The sequence below is a fragment of the Pan troglodytes genome, chromosome 7 (assembly GCF_028858775.2).
Source record: "Pan troglodytes isolate AG18354 chromosome 7, NHGRI_mPanTro3-v2.0_pri, whole genome shotgun sequence".
In the NCBI taxonomy this organism is placed as follows: domain Eukaryota; kingdom Metazoa; phylum Chordata; class Mammalia; order Primates; family Hominidae; genus Pan; species Pan troglodytes.
The window spans coordinates 47,205,956-47,227,737 of record NC_072405.2 but is presented as its reverse complement, the minus strand read 5'-3'; the positions used below and the strand labels follow the sequence as shown (position 1 = coordinate 47,227,737).

The window sequence follows — 21,782 nt, the reverse complement described above, 5'->3', positions numbered from 1 at the left end:
ACCTCATTACAAGAGGGGTCCTCCCTGTACACAGAGAAAAACAATGTCCTTATCCAGAAACACACAGACACCAAGAGGAATTGGAACAAACAGGACTTGCTAAGTTCCCCTGGTTTATTACCATAGATCACACCCTTCTGTCCTCCAATTATACTTCTGCACAACTATCTGTAAAAGTACAGTTTTCCCTGTCCCTTTGGGTCTTCATTTCTGGAGGCTCTAATGTCATGTAAAACTTATATTAAATATATTTGTACACTTTTCTCTTGTTGATCTTTTGTTAGAGATGTCTCAGCCATGAACCTTGTGGTGAGGAAAAAGATACCACTTTTCTGTCCTACCCTAGCCAAGTGACTTTAATCAAGTCACTTAACTTCTTTGACTTACTTTGTTTCTCTGAAGAAGTGAGAAAAGGGTAACACCTTGCTATGAATGAGTATATGCAAAGCACTTAAAACAATGCCTGTACATGGTAAGGCACCATACATGTTAGTTGTTATTTCTCTAAGTTAAACAATGAGTATAACAATCACAAAAAAGTCAAACATATGACATATTTATAGGCCATTTGATATAGTTTAAATATTTGCCCCCTAAATCTCATGTTGAAACCTGATCAACAGTTGGAAGTGAGGCCTAATGGGAGGTGGCTGGGTCATAGGAGCAGATCCCTCATGAATAGCTTGGTGCCCTCCTTGTGGTAATGAGTGACTTCTTGCTGTTAGTTTCTGTGAAATCTTTGTTAAAAATAGCCTGGCATCCTCCCCGCCCCCTCTTCCTCCCACCTCTCGCCATGTGACACACTTGCTCCCCCTTGCCTTCCACCATGATTGGAAGCTTCCTGAGTCCCTCACCAGAAGCAGGCACTGGCGCCATGCTTATTCTACAGTCTGCAGAACCATGAACCAAATAAACCTCTTTTTCCTATAAATTAGCCATTCTCAGGTATTCCTTTACAGCAACGCAAATGAACTAACACACCACTATACTTTAAGATATGGCCATATTCACATAAAATTATAAAGAAATTCAAGCAGTCTCACATACATCAGCATCTCCTATACAACTTGTCACAAGTATCTCTACGTTCCTAGTACTTCAATAAGCACTTTGTGTCCCTTTTCCAGGTAAAGAAGCAAAGCATAGGTCAGCATCCTAAATCTATCCTTCAAGTGACCCAATTCTTTAATCTCTGTAAGGCTCCTCCTGCTTTATTAGGCTTTCAGGCATTTCCATGCTTATGTACATTAGAAAGATGAAGATATGCTTCCATACCTGCTTCTGAGGATGAAAACGCATGATTTATGGTAGACACGGGAACATTGGAACATTCAAAGTACTCCAGGTCTTCCTCTGGCTCACCTTTCACCTCGGCACCAGCTGATTTCTGACCACATGACGTGGATGCCAGTTTCTCCTCATCAGTAGCATGGCCATCCCTATTAGAAATGTCTGAAATCTGGGAGATCACTGCCCCTTCATCCTGAGAAACACAACAGAGAAGATGCTACCCTTTAGGAGGGCAAGCAATGGGGAAAAGTGACATCCCATGAATGGAACAAAGTAGACACAACTCCATACAGATATGTGAGAGGTTAACCACAGACCTGGGTACAAAGCAAGGAGGAAGTTGGAGTCTTTCAATTGTGAGATGCTGTTTTATAGAACCTAGTTTCTGTAACTTGAGTCTGAGGTTTTAAAAAATGATCTTCTCTAGGTTAAGTTTATAAGCAAGCAGTTTAAGTGGTTTAAGACAATGGTTTTCAATTTTTTTGCTCATATACCTAATTTTTTTTTGAAAATCTATGTCCCCCATTGCATTTTCAAGTGACATCTAAAAACTTTTTGGCATAAGTTTAAATAATTGCAAAGAATGTAATATCTGGAATATTCTAAATATTGAATTTACTTAATGCTATCTAGTTACCTTAGTGATTTGATACCATATGTAAATTTAAATGAACAAGTTCCTGAATAAGTCAGAAATTTATGTTATTCCTTTTCCTCTCTAAATCTGTATTTCCATCCCACTTCCATCAAGAAACTATCCAAATGAAAAACATCTGCATGGTTGAAAGTCTTTTTAAAAGTCTCTATCCAATGTCTCTGTGAAACTTTTTTCTTTAAGTCTTAAAATTTTTTCTGCTGGAGACTTATCACATTTATTAATGCACAACTTATTTTCAAAATATTGCAAGTTTTGATAAGTATTATCAGACACAAAAGTAAGTTGTTAGATCAATTACAAAATGTTTTATTGCACTAATTCTTAAAAACTTTTACAGTGCACTAAATATATGGGTTTTGGGTTTTTGTTTTTTTTTTTTAAAGAAAACCAAAGATAAATTTCTCATAGTTCTTGCTGCCTACTTTAGCAAAATCTGAGGGAGAATGTTTTACACATTTGTTAACAGATGAAAAATAACTCAGATTGCAAATTTCCCCCATCACACCCCTTTTTTACATCTTACACCATATACCAAGTTTCTGATCCAAATTGTAGAGGAAAAGTTATGTTAAATTGAACTCTATTAACCAATGAATGTATTTCTGTAATAAGTATACTGAGAAAGTTTTAAAAAGAACAAAAGGATCTCATTGCAATCAGATGGGCCTGGGCTTCGCTTTGTTTTGCAATTAGTTTATACGGTCATGGATGGATATTATTTATTGCTAGAATGTAACAAAGGTCAACATCAATTTTATTCCTGGTTTCTATTTTTATCAATATAATCATTAAGAAACCTTATTTATATAAACAATAGATGAAACAGAAAGTAGTTCTGTAACATAAGTGCCTTTCAATTCTTTGAACCCCTTTCCAAGTTATGTGCCCAAAAAAATCTATCATCAAACATTATTTTTAGACCTATCAGCTGACAACTCAGGTTTTCCTCTATTGTTGAAAGCAATGAATTAGAAAACCATCTGACTTAAGAAAAATACCATCCAGTTATTAGAGTCAATTATCTTATTAGAACCTACACCAGTATTTCAGATCTTCCCTTCGGTGCCCTGGAGACTTTCACACCCTGTGGTGATGCATCTTTGTAGCATTTAAAGTGGGAATTTTACCAAAAAAAAAAAGAGTCATTGTGAAAGGGTTCCCTTGTCTTCACGGGCCTTCTCTTCAGGGACAGTAAGGATCTGGAAATTGGCTTCTTAAAGCTGAGTACTCAGGTACCCATTGGAAAGTCCTTTTGAACCACCCGCCAGGGGGATGCAAACTCCCACTGGGGGACCCCTGGTCTCAGAGACGTTCTGGAGATGGGCACAGACTCACCCGAGAACATGCATCCAGGGCGAGAGACTGAGTTTCATGCTTCTTCACCTTACAGCCACTCCTGGAAAGAGAAGAAACACAAACAAGCCAGTTTGCAATCACACTGACAACTGTCAAGGTATGAAATGGAGCAGACAGCAGTGTGTGCGGATAGAAGCCAAAGCATACAGCACCACACAAATCATACATCGCCGCAGGAGAGAGGCAGGGACACCTTTTATGCCTCTGAGTTTTCTCCAGAGAGACGGGGTAAGCAAAGACCTACAGCGGGGCTCATTCTCTGAAAAGACCCCCTCAGCTTGCTTCTATGAGTTGTCAAACAGTAGCACTCTGATGTCTATGGTTTTTAATTACACGCCACCAAAAGCTTTGCAGACAGTAGAGCCTTAGCAGCTGGAGACAATCAGTTCCTCTGAGCCTCACTCGCTTGGCTTTGACATTCATTAGAAAAATCATCACGCTGGACCAAATTCTTTAAAAATTCTTTATTGCACTAAAAGCCATAGACGTCTCATAAAACAGTTCCAGTTAGACTTGTGTGCTCACAGAGAAGAACTGTCATCAATAAAAAGTATAAAAATAAAAATATGTGAGTAAACTGTTACCATTCCTATTAAGTAGTAAGATGGAAGATGAATGTCACACGCTGCACAAAGCCTGAAACTGGGGAAGCTTGAACCATCTGTTATTTGTAGATTAGCACACAACTTGTGATCACAGGACTAAATCAGATTCTGTTCTAATAAACTTAGAATTTCCAGGAAAAACACCACTGTGACCAAAAAAAGAGAAAAAATTATTTGCAACTTTTTTTCTTTTGTGAGAAAAAATACAAAGACAAGCACATAAGTTACCGGAATGTGCATAATCACTAGTTCATGATCTTCTTTCCCTAATCTTCTTACTGAGTGCTACCCTCTGCCACCAAACTCAAGTTGAGCTGACTCAGTAAAATTTATTAACTGTTCCAAGCCAGTAGCTTTATCCTGCCAAAAAAGCCAATGATTTCCAATATTAAATAGCAGAACAGTCCCTCAAACCACTGCTGTGATGATCTTGGGGCCAAGCCAGCTTTTGGTATTGTCAAAGCGCCACGTGACACCTGCCAAGCCAGGGAGTGCAAGCTCTAGCACCTAAGGTGTAAAGGCCAAGCCCCACTCCCTTAGGTATGGACAACTGCAAGGCTAAGCTGACTCATGAAGTGACTGATGAAATGCAAAAAAATCATCAGAAGATCAAACTCAGAATTAGAAGCAAACATGCTATGGAGAGATGGCTGGGGGAGGGGAGAGAGGAAACTGCCAACGGTCCCAGGGACTAAAGAAACAGCAGGAGTACTTACAACAGAAAACAGAGAAATTTCACTTGTTCAGTAGTCCTGATGCACCAACAAAATTAGAGACAGGAAAGAGACAGACAGATGGAGAAAAAAATCATGTAAAGACTGGAATATTCAACTCTAGTCTGGCAGATGTAAAAGCTGCACAATTCTTTCTATGAGGTGAGATACAAATTAAAAATGTCGTATTCATGAATGTTATCACTAGTGAGTGAATGATGAACAGACCTCAACTACAAAGGAGACTGGTAGAAACACTCAGAAATGCCACAAATTCAAATTTACAGATGAAAAATAAACTTCCAAGAGGTCTAGCACTCCTTTCTTCTAAAAAGAACAAGACGACAACATTTTTGATTGCATAAGGCCTTAAAAAAAGCCCTATTAAGTGTATTAGATCAAGAAGTTCATTCAACAAAAACAGAATAGGGGAAAAAGGCTACTGGGTGAGGGTGGCAGGACTCGAGAGACGGTGCTTCTTGCTGCCGAATATAAAGTGTAGAATAAATTACCCTTTCTTTGGCCCAGATTTCATCTTATTTAATGCATTGGTTGCATGCAACTCAAAGACTCACAAATGACTCCTTATCAACTTCAGTATGCAGAAGCATCCCACATTTAGGGGAGGAAGTACCTAGGCAGTGACGTGCCCAGTACATACCCTAAGTGCTGTCTAGAGAGGAGTAACCAACCTTAAAAGCCACAAAAGAGGGCACCCAATCAATAATATTTTCCAACAACCATTTAACTGCTTATATATAATCAAAGAACAGATCGAGAGCTACTAATGACATTTCACTCCCCTTAGCCATTCTGGGGCTGCTGAGGAACTGGTTCCTATATCTCTCTACTTTCTTGGTACTGAAGTTGATCCTTCTGCTCTTTAAACCTCTGGGCGTCTTCCTTTCTGCTGTAAGTCACCATGATATCTGGAGTTTTTCTTTAAGTCATAGCAATGCTGAGAAGCATTTCCCCAACTGATCTACAGTGACAAGTACAAACACAGTGCTTCTCATACTCCCATATTTCATCCTGCATCTCATTGGTCCTTCTTTATATCTACATTTTACTCAAACTTTTTAGTAAAATGTGGCCCTTTTTAGGGCCACAAAAGGATATACAGTCAGGTGCCATGTAATGACATTTCAGTCATGCATACGATGGTGGTCCCATAGGGTTATAATGGAACTGAAAAACTATTGTCTAGTGATGTCCTGACGATCCTGAGTAGGCCTAGGTAATGGGTAGGCCTAGGTAATGTGTGTGTCTGTGTCTTAGTTTTTAACAAAAATTTTAAAAAGTAAACAAATAAATAATTTTACACAAAGAAAACCTATGGAATAGGGATATAAAGAAAATATTTTTGTATAGCTGTACCATGTGTTTGTGTTTTAAGCTAAGTTTTATTACAAGAGTCAAAACTTCTTAAAAAATTTAAAAGTTGATAAAGTAAAAGTTACAGTAAGCTAAACTTAATCTATTATTGAAGGAAAAAAACTTAAATAAATTTAGCATAGCTGAAGTGTACCGTGTTTATAGAAGCTACAGTAGTGTACAGTAATGTCCCAGGCCTTCTCATTCACTCACCACTCACTGACTCACTCAGAGCAACGTCCAGTTCTGCAAGCTCCATTCATGGTAAGGGCCCTATACAGGTGTATTATTTTTTATCTTTTATACTATATTTTTACTGTACCTTTTCTATGCTTAGATATGTTTAGATACACAAATACTTACCATTGTGTTACACTGCCTATAGTAGTTTTTTTTTTTTTTTTTTTTTTTTTTAAAGACAGAGTCTTGCTCTGCCAGCCAGGCTGGAGTACAATGGCATAATCATGGCTCACAGCAACCTCAACCTCCTGGGCTCAAGCAATCCTCCTGCCTCAACCTCCTGAGTAGCTGGGACTACAGGCATGCACCACCACTCCCAGCTAATTAAAAAAAATTTTTTTAAGAGACAGGGAATCGGTGGGGGGGGGGGGTGGGAGGGGGGGTCTCACTATGTTGCCCAGGCTGGTCTTGAACTCCTGGCCTCAAGGGATCCTCCCACCTTGGCCTCCCAAAGTGTTGGGATTACAGGTGTGAGCCACCACACCTAGCACCTATTCAGTACAATAATGTGCTGTATTGTACAGGGTTGTAGCCTAGGAGTAACAGGCTGTACCATATAGCCTAGGTGTGTAGTAGGTTTCACCACCTAGGTTTGAGTAAGTTCACTTGACGATGTTCACACAACAAAATCACCTAAGGATGCATTTCCCTGTGGCTTACCCTGTGGCTAAGTGATGTATGATTGTATTATCATCTACTCAAGTTTTGTGATAAAGTAATCCTGTAGCAAAGTTAAACTGAAACTTGATATGGAATAGGACCTTAGGTAATTACACTGAAAACACCAAGGACCTTGCAAAAGTCAGATAATTTCCCAGGAGAGATGGGGGATTGACTAAACCAACTAATTTACTCAGTTTTAACTGATCATTTAAAATATTCTTGATTCTTATTGAAATTTTACCTCCTGGCTGATGAGCCAGAAATTACACATGGAGACAAGAATTCTCATCAATTTTAGTGGTAGGTTTGTTTCCCACAAAAATCACAGCTTTCTGTTTATGTAAAAAGTCTTCTTTCTACAAGACCCTTTTGGACCATTTCCCACGTTATTGACGCTACAGAGGTAAGTTACAGGACTGGAATTTCTGTTTTATCCATAGAGTATGAAGACGGTGGCCAGCAGTGACATTTGAATTGTCTATAACACGACTCCTAACAGTCCAGCCAGGATTTCTGAAAACCATCAAATCTCTACCTGTCTATCTCATGCCATTCTTTTTTTTTTTTGAGATGGAGTCTTGCTGTCACCCAGGCTGGAGAGCAGCGGCGTGATCTCGGCTCACTGCAACCTCTGCCTCCTGGGTTCAAGCAATTCTCATGTCTCAGCCTCCCGGGTGGCTGGGACTACAGGTGTGCACCACCACGCCCAGATAATTTTTGCATTTTTAGTAGAGACAGGTTTCACCATGTTGGTCAGACTGGTCTCAAACTCTGGACCTCAAGTGATCCACCTGCCTCGGCCTCCCAAAGTGCTGGGATTACAGGTGTGAGCCACGGTGCCTGGTCTATTTTTTTTAAACATAAAAAAGTCTCTAGGGTCAAGGGAAAAGAACTTAGCTGATTAAGCTAAGGATTCAGAAATAAGACAACAATCTGAAAAGGAAACCTCTGGTATTTCTGATTCCACACAACAGTTAAGCCAAATAGTGAAGACTGCAGGATAACATTATAAGCTTTGTATGAACCTCGGTGCACCTCAAAGGTAAATTCAGTTCACCAAAGCCAAAAGTAGCTGGCTGCCAAACTCAACAGAGAAGACACAGAGCACGACACCCAGCGCCCACTGTCACTCACGTTATTAAACGCGACTTTGCCTTCTTGGGTGATTCTAAGATTTCATTAACGTGATTACCAGTGGGAGAACAAAAGTCACTGCTTGTTAAGGTCGTAGTTGGTTTAAAGGGATCCATGGATTCGTCAAAGTTATCTGGGTCAAAGTGGTAGGAGCCCTCAGAAGAGAGGGGTGGGGAGTTCTGCAGAACAGAGTGGCTCCCAAAGGGGTTGAAGCTGGGGCTTTCCCACTGACTAGGATCTGGCTTGGAAGATGTTTGGGAGAGAGGCCCGTCTCGTGCCACTGGGTCTGTAGGCTGTTCTAAACCTGCTGACTTACTGATGCCATCTTTTTGTATCTTGGGAGTCAGTTTGCTACCCAGTTTCCTGCCAAGCTTCCTTGGAAGGGCTTTCCTGGCCTCTATGTTTGCTGTATCTTCTGTGAAATCAAACTCAAGCTTGAGAGGTGAGCTCCTCGACTCCTCCCCCAGCTCAACCCCTGAGTCGTTGGTGTCACTACTGAGAGTGCCGGGAGTTTCTTTAAGGTCAGGGGGAGACTTCTGGAACCTGGCATCTCCTAGCAAAGAAGGACTTGTGTTCTCATCCAACTCTTCAGGACTGAAGTGATAGGATGCCTTGGGGAGAGGTGTGCCCTCCACAGCAGCGTTGGTGTCTGAGAACTCTCCTCCAATTGCTTTCTTCCTCAGGGGGACAGGCTTGGGCTTTCTCAGCTTGCTTCTTCTGCTGGGCACAAGCTCTGGACAGGAGTTGCCAGCTTTTAGATCAGCTTCTGCAGAGGCCTCGAGGGTGACCCCCATGCTGCCTTCTGTCATCGCCTCGTCCTGGAGGGCGTCTGGCGGGCTGGAAGGCAGAGCCTTGCCTGAGACTGCAGTTACACAGCCATGAGCTGCTTTTGTTCCGAGGACTGCCGAGATATCCGTGGAATCCTTCGTTTCTATTGAAAATGGCCTCACGATGGAAATTTTGCTAAAATCATGTTCAGGTTCTTCTCTGAAATTCTTGACTGAGAGAGAGTCAATGGCCTGCTGTGGCACTTCATTTTCTGAAGGTTTAGAACAAGTCTTAGATGAACATTTTTCAACCACTTCTGCTACAAGCTGTTCATCAGCTTCTTGTGATTCTAAAATAAAACACAAAAACCATCTATTAAAGAATTATCTGTCACTGGTAAATATCCTCTCTTACCTAAATTCATATAAACAAATAGCAAGTTCTTCCCTCTTTGCTTTTATTAAGCATCTCTAAAGTTCAGGAAGGATGGCAGCACAGCCTGAAAGAGAAGAGCTGGCACAACACCCTAAAATGAATTTTCCTATCCCAAGTTGTGTATGTGCATTATCCAAGTGATACGAATAGTAAGTACACCAAAAGAGCTATTTAGAAAAAGGATAAATAGAGCAAGAGTCTGCTGCAATGTATTATTATGTGATGTTAACATTCTGTAGGGTAAAACTGGTCTGGAGGAATATTTAGAAACCAACAGCTATGGTGCAGGGAGGCAGATTGGTGCTGAGACAGTTCCTAAGCACAGCCTGACAGCTTCAGGGTCAGAACTTTATGCAGTGAACAGATCTGAATCTTTGAATGTTAAAAACATAAGTATCTTGGGAGGCCAAGACGGGCACATCATGAGGTCAAGAGATTGAGACCATCCTGGCCAACATGGTGAAACCCCATCTCTACTAAAAATACAAAAATTAGCTAGACATGGTGGCACACGCCTGTAGTCCCAGTCACTCACGAGGCTGAGGCAGGAGAATCACTTGAACCCGGGAGACAGAAGCTGCAGTGAGCCGAGATTGCGCCACTGCATTCCAGCCTAGACTCTGTCTCAAAGAAAAAAAAAAGAAGAAAAAAAAAAAGCCATGTATCCACAGAACAGAATTTAAAAAGACTGTTTCAAAAATAAATTTAAAAAATCTACTGTGACCAGCTCAGAATCATCTCTCTGTAGACCTAAAAACTAAAAGAACCAAATAAGAAAGCTAATTTGAAAAACCAGATATGGAAATGGCTTTAAAACAAATAGCCCTTATTTTACTAAGACACAAATTGTAAAACAATAAAGTTATTTTTTCTTTAGAACCTCTGTCTCTAAGTCGGACCAGGAATTCTCTAAATCACTTGTGAAAAATAAAAATCCTTTTTAATTGTGGTCTTACTAGGATAAGTGCTGCAAATATTAGGAAGGTGTGAATGAGGTAATTTCGTTAAAGCAAAAAGTGATTTCCTAACGTAGATATCTGAAACAAGAGTAGCACAGAAAAACTCAGTGAATTGGTTATAATATCTCATGATTTTAAAGGAAATTAAAAGATGACCCTCTAATCCTACTTCCTAATCCTAATCCAGGATCAGAGTCAAGTACCACTGGAATATCATAGCTATAGTTTTTATTTTTGTTTTTCTTGACACAGTGTCTCTGTTACCCAGGCTGGAGTGCAGTGGCCTGATCATGGCTCACTGCAGCCTTGACTTCCCCAGGCTCAAGTGATCCTCCCACCTCAGCCTCCCAAGTAACCGGGACCACAGTCATGAGCCACTAAGCTTGGCTAATTTTTATTTTAATTTATTTTTTATGTAGAGACAGGACAGCCAAGTTGCCCAGGCTGGTCTCAATGGGCTCAAGCAATCTGCCTGCCTTGGTCTCCCAAAGCACTGGGGTCACAGGTATAAGCCACTGCGTCCAGCCTGTTTTTTTTTTTTTTTTTTTTTTTAAGGGGTCTCTCACTCTGTTGCCCAGGCTGGAGTGCAGTGGTGTGATCACAGCTCACTGCAGCCTCAAACTCTGGGGCTCAAGCAATCCTCCCATCTCAGCTGCCCAAGTAGCTGGGATTTGGAATAGTTTTTTTAAAGCATTCACACACCTTTCTCATGAATCTTCTATGATTATTATTGGGTACTGGTTTATAAATTATACTTCACAAACATACTTCAGATATTCTATAAATGTCCAATTAAAATTTTTCTTTTAAATATATGTTTAACTATTATTAATACTAAAATGTGTTAAAACGTCTCAGTGCTTCAAAACCAGAATTTGGTTTAACATATTTCAAAAGGATTTTTTTAAAAAGAGATAGTAAGTATGGCAAAATCTTGGTAACTGTTGTCCAGGAATAGGTATATGGGAGTTTTCATTGTACTATTTTCTCTGTCATACAGTTGTGAAACTTTTCATAAATAAAAAGTTTAAAAACTCAACTGCAATACACACAAAATTTTAACAAGAACATTTTAAACTGTACTGACAATTTCACTTATGTGTACAGAGTCTATTATCTCTGTCCATGCATGTGAACTGTTATAAATGTGTTATTGTTTCTTTGTGCTGATGATGCGGAGGCAGACAACTAAAAACAAGCCATCAGCACCCTAAGGCTGCAAATATCCATGTGTTTCCATGTACAACTGGCTCAGTTAAAAGACAGGCCAGTTGTACAACAATGAGTCTTGATTATATCAAGGTTTAGATAGTTATCACTCTTTTAAGTTTTGGTGCTTATTGTCAGCTTTTTAGATTCAACACAGGTGGTATAATAAAAATACGTATTTTGTCTTTGTCCTCAGTTCCTGGCACAGAGCTCCTACAACCCCTGGAACCTCCTGACTGGTCAGAGTGTCTTTTGTGTGTTAATGAATGACTGGGTGCTGGGGGTCCCTTGACAGCCGCGGGAATGCGCTGGTCACCAGAAAGACCAAGCCAAGATTAGAGGGTTGCAACTTTCAGCACCGTCCCCACTCCTTCCAGGGAGGGGAGAAAGGGTGGAAAATGAGCTCAATCACCAAGACCAATACTTTAATCAATCACACCTACATGATGAAACCTCTATAAATACCCCTAAATGACAGGGACAGGGAGCTTCCAGGTTGGTGAACATGTTGACTTACTGGGAGGGTGGTGTGCCCAGAGGGAGTGGAAGCTCTGCACTGCTGCAGGTATGGGGATACCTTGCCCTATGTATCCCTTGCATTTGACATTTCCTGAGTTGTATCCTTCACAATAAGCCAGTAAATGTAAGTATTTTCCTGAGTTCTGTGAGTTGTTCTAGCAAATTACTGAAACTGAGAAGAGGAGTTATGAGAATCCCCAAATTTATAGCCAGTTGCTCAGAAGCACCGAGACTTGTGACTGGTATCTGAAGTGGCGGCAGTCTCGTGGGACTGAGACCTTAACTTGTGGGGTCTGCACTAAGGACAGATAGTTTAAGAAATGAACTGAATTTTTGGAAACCCAGTTGGTGCTGGAGAATCTGAGAACATCCAGAACAGGAAATGTGCCTTTTAACAGTGACTATTTAACAGACACAGCACTAAATTATCTGAGATTTTTTAAAAATGATACTTCTAAATATCTTAGTTTTGTATTTTCTACCAAAAAGATTTAAACTCATGAGGAACCACTTTATGTACTATTTCTAAAATTTACATCTATAAAATTAATAAATTGGATGAATTGTTAGATATTGTTAATAACTCAAATCTGAAACACAAATTCCCCTCTGCTCCTCTTACAGACTTTTGGAATAGTTTAATTAAGGCACGCTCTCAGGTACTAAGCTGAATTATTTAAAAACTTATCTGCAACTACTGACCTGCATAAATCAAGGTTCTTTCAATAACATGTAATCCAAACACTACTGAAATAAATTTTATTCTTTTTTTTTTTTTTTTTTTTTTTTAAACATGGTCTCACTACGTTGCCTAGGCTGATCTTGAACTCCTGGGCTCAAGTCATCCTCCCACCTCAGCCTCCTGAGTAGCTGGGATTACAGGTGCATGCCACCACATCCGGCTTAGTTTTTAATTAGACTCTGATTTAGTTATTTTGTATGTTTCAATCTCACAAATCCCACTGTTTTTAAAATTAATGTTTTTAATCTTTACAACTATAATATATATCACCTTAAAATCTATTATATATTGCCGGGCACGGTGGCTCACACCTGTAATCCCAGCACTTTGGGAGGCCGAGACGGGCGGATCACCTGTGGTCAGGGGTTCGAAACCAGCCTGGCCAACATGGTGAAACCCCATCTCTACTAAAAATACAAAATTAGCTGGGCATGGTGGCGCATGCCTGTAATCTCAGTTTCTTGGGAGGCTGAAACAGGAGAATCGCTTGAACCTGGGAGGCAGAGGTTGCAGTGAGCCGAGATCGCACCACTGCACTCCAGTCTGGGCAACAAGAGTGAAACTCCGTCTCAAAAACAAACAAACAAAAAATCTATTATATGTTAGAGTCCACATAATTTTTGTTTTTTGAGGAAAAGGTTCCACTGCCTTAAGATTTTGAAAACTATGGTTAAAGTGGGAAGTGCATCTCTAAAAATGGTGATATGGAAATAAGTGGAGATGAACAGGCGTTCTAGGAACTTAATACACGTGACCTTTTAAGGAGAACTTCAGCATCTCTCAGTTGTACCACAGATGATCCCACTCTAAGTAACAGATCTTGAAAACCCTATACAAGAGGTTGTATTTTAACATCTTTATCCTGGTGCGCCCAGCAGGAGTGGATGGTGTGGCATGGTGGGAGAGCCACCCTTTCCATATGCTGACAAGCAAGAAATGGTCCGGAGCCACTGTTTCTCCATCTAGAAAACTATTTTACACTACATTTTACTATAAATCAAACTGATATACTGGAAGAACTTGTTACCTAAGTAAATCATGATGGATTTGCTAAAAATAAAAATTCTACTTCTAAAATATTGGTATTACATGTGTATTTTCTTGTGTACAATTTATAAAGTGTATTTACCCATAAACTAATTAGCCTATATTAAATGTTAGGACAAGAACTACCTCCTTTCATTTGCTTTGGGTTTGTTTTCCAATGGATTTTTTATTTGGTTCTTTTATTTGGTTCTTTTAGTACTTCTGTCTATAGAGAGGTGATTCTAGGCCAGACATGAGAGGTTTTCCATTTATTTTTGAAACAGTCTGATTATTTAAACCCTGTTCTGTGGAATAGGGAATACAGTTATGTGTTGCTTAACAACGGATTCTGAGAAATCTGTCATTAGGTGATTTCATCATTGTGCAGGTCACTGTGTGATCATTATAGAGTGTACCTGACACAAACCTAGATGGTATATTTACTACATACCTATGGTATAGCCTATTGCTCCTAGGCTACAAACCTGAACAGCATGTTACCGTACTGAATACTGTAGGCAATGGTAACACAATGCTAAGTATTTGTGTATCTAAACACAGAAAAGGTACAGTAAAAATATGGTATTATAATCTTACATGATCACATCATATATGCAGTCAGTCGTTGATCAAAACATCATTATATGGTGAATGACTGTATTTTTAACTTCCAAACATTCAAATCTGATCACTGCATAAAATTCTGACCCTGAAACTATCAGGCTGTGCCTGGGAACTCAGTACCCATTTGCATCCCTAACATTTAAGTTGTTGATGTCCAATGGCTCCTCTGGACCTACAGAATATTAATATCACATCAGACATACTGCAGTAGACCCTTGTTCTACTTAGTCTTTTCCTAAATAAGTTCTATTTGATTATCCAAGTGACACAAATAACAGATTCTCTCTCTCAAGAATCTGAATTAAGACAGTAAGTAGATCTGTAGGAGGCTGAGGTCAGGATAAAATAAAGACAGAAGACCATCCTATCCCAGTGGGCAAGTGATAGAGAATGGAGGTACCTGAGGACTTTTCAATGCCCACAAAGGCCTACCTACACTGCCCCAGCTTAATTTCTATGAAACTCCCTTTTCTCAATGATGTATACATATTTGAGCTAGTGTGAGTGGATTTCTGCCCTCTGAGACCAAATGTATTCAAACTAAAGTGCACAGAGAACTCAAGTCCCAAGATTCTGAGATCAACTGATGTCACCTAACGAGAGACAAACACATAAACCCTTCTGATATGAAAGGATGGGCATTACAACCATGTCCTATGCAATGTCTTCAAGGAGCCCAGAGGTGAAGAGAAAACCTGCATATAAGTACAGGATGAGAGACCTACCTGAGCAACCAGTCAACATTTTCTAACATGTGATTGCAGTTAACATGTGATTGCAACTCAATACAACCCATGGTGGCATAACTGAGCACAAAGCATATGCAATCTCAGATCCTATCAACAGATAAACAGAAACATCAATGACAACAGGATTGAGTAAAATGCACTGAGGGTTTGGATGGACTAGGCAATGGGCTACTAAGAGCTCATCGGGACTATCTTATTGAACCAAGACATCAGTCTTTACCACTAATGACAAATTTTACCAAATCTGTCGAAACTCTAAGGCCTGGGTGCTAAACCATATGTTAAATTCATCTCTTCATGGCCAGAACAGTTTCTTGTAGTCTCCTTGATCACATAACATCTGAGATTGTGAATTCAGTTAGATTCTGAATTCAGTTCTGAGCTCCTCATCTTAAAAAAATTGTGAACAAAAATGGACGTCCTTAGAGGAATGTGGATCAAGGTGGTATATCTGTAAACAATTAGTCTAAGATATTTAGCCTAGAAAACTAAGAAACACGATAGAGTCTACAAATATTTTAAGGGCGTTTGAGGTAAAGGGAAAAAATTAGGATCATATGGACAACTATTAAGAGGAAAGTGGATTTCAACTCAATATAAGAGAAAACAAACAATCATGCAATGAGTGCAAAGAGAAGCCAGCTCCCTATCCATCAGGAATGGTTCACCCCTCCATTTCACTCACATGTTCACTCAGTCATTCAACAAATACCTAAGTATTTTTATGTACTGGGCTCTGTGCTTGGCACTGGGGACGTAACAGCAAGCAAAAAAGAGGAGGGCTCTGTTCTCATGCAGTTTAGAGACTAGCAGGAAAGAGAGATATTGATTAAATAATACTGAAAGAATGAAGGGGAAAAATGAGGATGGGAAATAGAAAGGCATCATGCTGACAGAGCCTTACAGGCCTTGTCAAGAATCTGGTTCTATTCTAAGAGCAACAGGAAGCCATGAGTTTTTAAGCAGCAGAGAATATACTCAGGTTTATATTTTGAACAGACCCCAGTTGCAATGTGGAAAAGGATTAAAGAGTGTAAAAATGGAACATGTGAAACTGCTAGTATTTTATTCTAGGGGCTTTGACAAGGGTGATGCTAATGAATAGGAAGTATTGGGGGGAATCCACCCCCAATATTTCAACGTAGGTTCTTTCTATTTTTCCTAAGTGTCGGCCAGTCTGAGATATAAAGAGTATAAAGAGAGGAATTTTACAGCTGGGCCGCCACCGGGGGTGACATCACATATCGGTAGGTCCATGATGTCCCCTGAGCTGCAAAACCAGCATGTTTTTATTAAGGATTTCAAAAGGAGAGGGGGTGTACAAACAGGGAGTAGGTTACAAAGATCACATGCCTCTGAGGCCAATAAAGATCACAAGGCAAAGGGCAAAGCAAAGATCACAAGGCAAACGGCAAAATTAGAATTACTGATGAGAGTCTATGTTCAGCTATGCACATATTGTCTTGATAAACATCTTAACAGAAAACAGGGTTCGAGAGCAGAGAACCGGTCTGACCAAAATTTACCAGGCTGGAATTTCCCAATCCTAGTAAGCCTGAGGGTACGGCAGGAGACCACGGCGTATTTCAGTCCTTATCTCAACCGCATAAGACAGAGACTCCCAGAGCGGCCATTTATAGACCTCCCCCCAGGAATGCATTCTTTCCCCAGGGTATTAATTATTAATATTCCTTGCTTCGAAAAGAATTCAGCAATCTCTCTCCTACTTGCATGTCCGTTTATAGGCTCTCTGCAAGAAGAAAAATATGGCTCTATTCTGCCCGACCCCACAGGCAGTCAGACCTTATGGTTGTCTTCCCTTGTTCCCAGAAAATCGCTGTTATTCTGTTCTTTTTCAAGGTGCACTGATTTCATATTGTTTAAACACACATGCTTCACAATCAATTTGTACAACAGTGGTCCTGACGTGATATACATCCTCAGCTTACGAAGATAACAGGATTAAGAGATTAAAGTAAGACAGGCATAAGAAATTATAAGAGTATTATTTGGGAACTGATAAATGTCCATGAAATCTTCACAATTTATGTTCAGAGATTGCAGTAAAGACAGGCATAAGAAATTATAAAAGTATTAATTTTGGGAACTGATAAATATCCATGAAATCTTCACAATTTATGTTCTTCCAGTCCCTCCGTTCAGGGTCCCTGACTTCCCACAACAGGAGGAGAAGTTATGCTCTAGAGAGGAAATAAGGAGGTGAGACTGATAAGGCTGGGTGATAAGCTGGATACAGGACTGAAGTAGGAGGAGGTAGCAAAGATGATTTGTAAGTTTTAGCCTTTGAAACTAGAAGACTAGTGCCATTCAGTGAGATTCAGGAAATACTAGTGAATGCTTGGGGACTGTTGGAGTGGGGCCATGGGTTTAGCCTTGGACATGTTGAGATCTGTTTCAGGTTTTTGTTTTTTTATCATTCCATATTTCATTCCAAAAAAAATTTTAAACATAGCTTAAATACATTGTTATACTTTATTTATTTTAGAGACAGGGTCTCACTCTGTCACCCAGGCTTGAATACAGTAGCGTGATCCCGGCTCACTCCAATCTCGACCTCCTGGGCTCAACTTTTCCTCCCTCCTCAGCCTCCCAAGTAGCTGGGACTACAGGCACACCACCACACCCAGCTAGTTTTTAATTTGTATGTACAGATGGCGGGGTCGCACTACGTTGCCTAGGCTAGTCTCAAACTCCTGGGCCCACATCATCCTCCTACTTCAGTCTCCCAGAGGGATAGTATTACAGGTGTGAGCCACCATGCCTGGCCTGTTTTGGGATTTTGAAGCAGAGATGTTGAATAGGTAGAAGTATGTTCAGAGAAGAAATCTGGGCTGGGAATAATATTTGACATCACCAGAGCCATGGATATAGATGTGATCATCGTAATTCACACTGAGTACTACATAATAATAAGTGATATCCATTCTACACTTTCATCTTTGAGCTTTAACATATTTTAAATCCTAATTTTAAATTTTAAATATTTATTTATTTTTTGGAGACAGAGTCTTGCTCTGTCACCCAGGCTAGAGTACAACGGAGCACTCGTAGGTCACTGCAGCCTCAACCTCCTATGCTCAGACAATCCTCCTGCCTCACCCTCCTGAGAAACTGAGACAACAGGCATACAGCCAGTGTGCCCAGCTAATTAAAAAAAAGAATTTGTAGAAATGGGGTCTTATTATGTTGTCCACGCTGTTCTCAAACTCCTGGCCTCAACTGATCTTTCTGCCTTAGCTTCCCAAAATGCTAAGACTACAGGTGTCAGCCACTGCACCCAGCTAGAAGTTTATTTAAAAAAAAGTTTACCTAAAAAATATGAATCTAATGTAAGATAAAACCTGAATTTTAAATATATTTTTAAATTAAAAGAGTAATATTATTGATAATTACATCACAGGTATAATGACATGATCATAGGTGGTATCATGACATGATATCTGGAATTTGCTTTTAAAAATACCTAAGTAACAAAATGAAAAAAAGGAAAAAAAGAAAAAGAGGATGGTGGAAGCAAGTATGGCAAAATCTTGATAGTCCTTTATCTGGGCAATGGAAATAGAAGGTCTACTTTTGTATGTAGTGTTGGAAGCGGATCCTAGTTTTTTAAAGTTTTTTTACAGTTACATAATTTCTCTCCCACTCTTTTTGTCATGGACTCCTAAACATTTACTACCATTCTCCTTCATAGGATCCCAGAGCCAGAATATCCAGGGCTATGTGTTCTTTCCCTACAGCTTCCAGAAAACCTAAGGGTTAAAGGGAAGGGAAGTAAAGCGCTACCAACACTCAGCTGTCAGGAGCTGAGAAGCCCTTTTCCCCTCCTTCTGTAGGTCCCACACTCATCCACCTCTTGGGGTTCTTTTTTTTTCTGTTACCCAGACTCCTTCACCATCAGTCCCACAGCCCCCAAAGAAAGGAGTCTATGAGAATCACCTTTTGCCAAACTCTCTCCTAGCTTTCTATTTCTGCCCTAATCTCCATAACACAAGGACAGGGCCTTTCCCTCATTCTTCCACATATACCCACTCCTTTAAGAGTCTTCCTCCTCTCTCCATCATCTCCACCAGCTGCTTTTACCAAACTGAGTCCCTGAGATTCTCAAAAGGGGGTGTGCACCAATCAGTGATGGGGCAAAGCCGTCCAAGAGCTAGGGAAGGGGGAGGAAAGAAAAAGGAGCACATCTCAGCACAAGACAAAAGCTCTAAGTCTGACCCTGCCCCAACAACTGTCCCTGGACATCAAACGCTCTGCAGTTTAAGAAGGGTCAACAGCCGTGGCACATCTCCTCACTCTACACCTAGGAAGGGTAGTACTGTATGAGATGGCTTCACCCCCACATGCTCCTCTCACTGGTACTTGTGTTCCTATATCAGTCAAGCAGCTGGGAATCAAGAGATTTATGCAAAGTTAGCATCAGTGATAGGGACCCTTATCTGCTACATTGTAAAACGCATGGCCCTGTCATGGTGGAATGGAGAAGGAAAACAAACACCACCCCGCTCAGTCCCCAGGCTGGGCAGAGGGCTGAAGGAACTCCACTGAAAATACGCCCCCGGCCCAGTCATTTCTTGGCCAGCTCGGGGCAGGTGCCAGGTAAATAAACTTGCCCAGCCCTATACCAAGTCACTGCAGACCCCATATCTCAGTCTGGCATCTTCAGTCACCAAGAGAAGGTCCAAACAAGCAGAGGCGGTGGGTGGGAGAGGAATGCTCATTTACTTAAACCAGTTTGGGGAGCCCTGAGAATAAAAAAAAAGAGAAAAACAAACTAACCACATAACTTGAAAAGGTATGTTTGGGTAAGATTCTATTTGCATTTACACTATCAGCAAGTGTCTCAGTACCAGCTAACCCCATATACCTAGTGCTGCCCTAAAACACTAGGCCAGGACCAGCAGCTCACGCCTGTAATCCCAACACTTTGGGAGGCCAAAGTAGGGGGTGTTGCTTGAGCCCAGGAGTTCAAGATCAACCTGGGAAACAAGGTGAAACCCTATCTCTACAAAAAATAAAAGTAAATTAGCCAAGTGTGGTGGCACATGCTTGTAGTTCCAGCTATTCAGGAGGCTGAGATGGGAGGACCACTTGAGTCCAGAAGTTGGAGGCTGCGGTAATCTATGATCACACCACTGCACTCCAGCCTGGACAACAGAGCAAGTCCCTGGGAAATGAAAAGAAAAAGGAAAGGAAAGAACCTAAACTTCAAGTATCACACCACAAGTCACTTTTATAAGAAGTTACATACCCAGATCCTCAGTAGGCTCCAGGTCCCAATCTCCCATAATGAAGAGTTTGGGCCACAGCTGTCAGGCCTTGCTTTTCATCTGAAAGCACTGTTATGTAACTAACCTACCTTCATGTGCCTTTCCATTTTTACAGAAATCCTGTGTTCCCTAAAAACCTTCTTCCAGGGCACTGAAAGGCTCTCTCTCTAGAAGGAGTTTGATGAGTTTGATTCTGACAAGCACAGCATTGCCTGGCGGCTTGGTGAATACAGACAGAGATTAGATCAGTAGATGAATTAAAAGCAAACACAGAGGAAATCCACAAATAGACCAAAATTTCCACTTCTGGCCCATTTGTTGCTGTTAATGAAACTCTTCCTTTCAATAGTCAGCCTTCCCTAAATCTAAAAGGTTGTGTGAATCGCCCACGGGTGATCTTAAACAGTAGATGCTTTTTATGCTTATTCAGGATAAAGACTATTTGCAGTAAAAAGAGTTCTCTCCCTCTCTGTATTTTTAAAAGAAAAGGTATGGAATGAAAAATTTTAAGGATTGAGGGAAACAGCTTAATATTCTAGTTTGTACTCTGTTATGTTGAAAATATACTGGGTTAAAATTCAAATCTACGAAAAAACTTGAAAGTCTTAGAAGAGGGGAAATGTTATCACAAAATATTTTTGAAACTTCAGAGAAGTATATTCAACTAACATACTGAGAATCAACTGGTTAGCTGCTTTTACATGTAGAATCTCATTTAAGATGAGATAAAACAGCAACCACTTGGAAAACAATGTGCATTAACACTTCAGATTTGGCATTATTCTCAGCTATGCTTGACTTTTCCCTTCCAGATTTTAACTGTATGGCAAAACATTGTCTAAGAGCTCCTTTCAGATTTGTCCACCACTTCCTCTCCTTTAGATAGACAGCCCTTTTTACGGGTTTCTAGACAGCTGACATATAATTGAGAAAGCTGCCAGAATTTGGACAAGTCTCCTGTATTCTCACATACACACGCTGGCTCTCTTTCTGACCTCAAAACACATAAACAATATCTCATATCCAAGTGGCTTCAGGATGGGGGCTGACGACCAGAAAGACCAAATGCATGATTAGAAGATGGGAATTTTCAGCCCTCTCCACCTCCATCTCTGGGAAGGGAAGGGGGCTGAAGACCAAGTTATAAAAACTCTCGAAGTATGAGCTTCAGAGAGCTTCTGGGCTGGCAAACGCTTAGATGTGCATGGAGAATGGCATTCCCAGAGAGGGCATGGAAGCTCTGCACACTCCTTACACCCAGCTCTTCCATGTGGCTATTTCTGAGTTGTATCCTTTATAACAAACCAGTAAACTTTAGCATTTTCCTGAATTCTCGGAGTTATTCTAATGAATTATCAAACCTGGGCGAGGGTATGAAAACTCCAAAATTTGTAGCCAAGTCAGACAGAAGTGCAGGTGACTGGGATCTG

At 40.4% G+C, this 21,782-nt stretch overlaps 1 protein-coding gene across 30 annotated transcripts in view; it reads right to left on the bottom strand.

Annotated features, from left to right (window-relative positions):
• TACC1 (transforming acidic coiled-coil containing protein 1) overlaps positions 1–21,782 on the bottom strand; it is a 124,627-nt gene that overhangs the window by 24,061 nt on the left and 78,784 nt on the right. For 9 of the 30 annotated variants that reach the window (XR_010159494.1, XM_063817040.1, XM_016959364.3 and 6 more), the window contains 3 exons: positions 8,034–9,150; positions 3,284–3,344; positions 1,363–1,483 (listed from right to left, as the gene is read on the bottom strand). Coding sequence is in view for 28 of the 30 variants with exons in the window: in XM_016959364.3 (XP_016814853.1) it covers positions 1,363–1,483; positions 3,284–3,344; positions 8,034–9,150 (1,299 nt within the window). In the remaining 2 variants the exon portion in view is untranslated. Of the gene's footprint in view, positions 1–1,275; positions 1,484–3,283; positions 3,345–4,625; positions 4,662–8,033; positions 9,151–21,782 lie in introns of all 30 variants that reach the window. The other 21 variants (XM_024345126.3, XM_024345127.3, XM_016959363.3 and 18 more) reach the window with 5 other exon arrangements.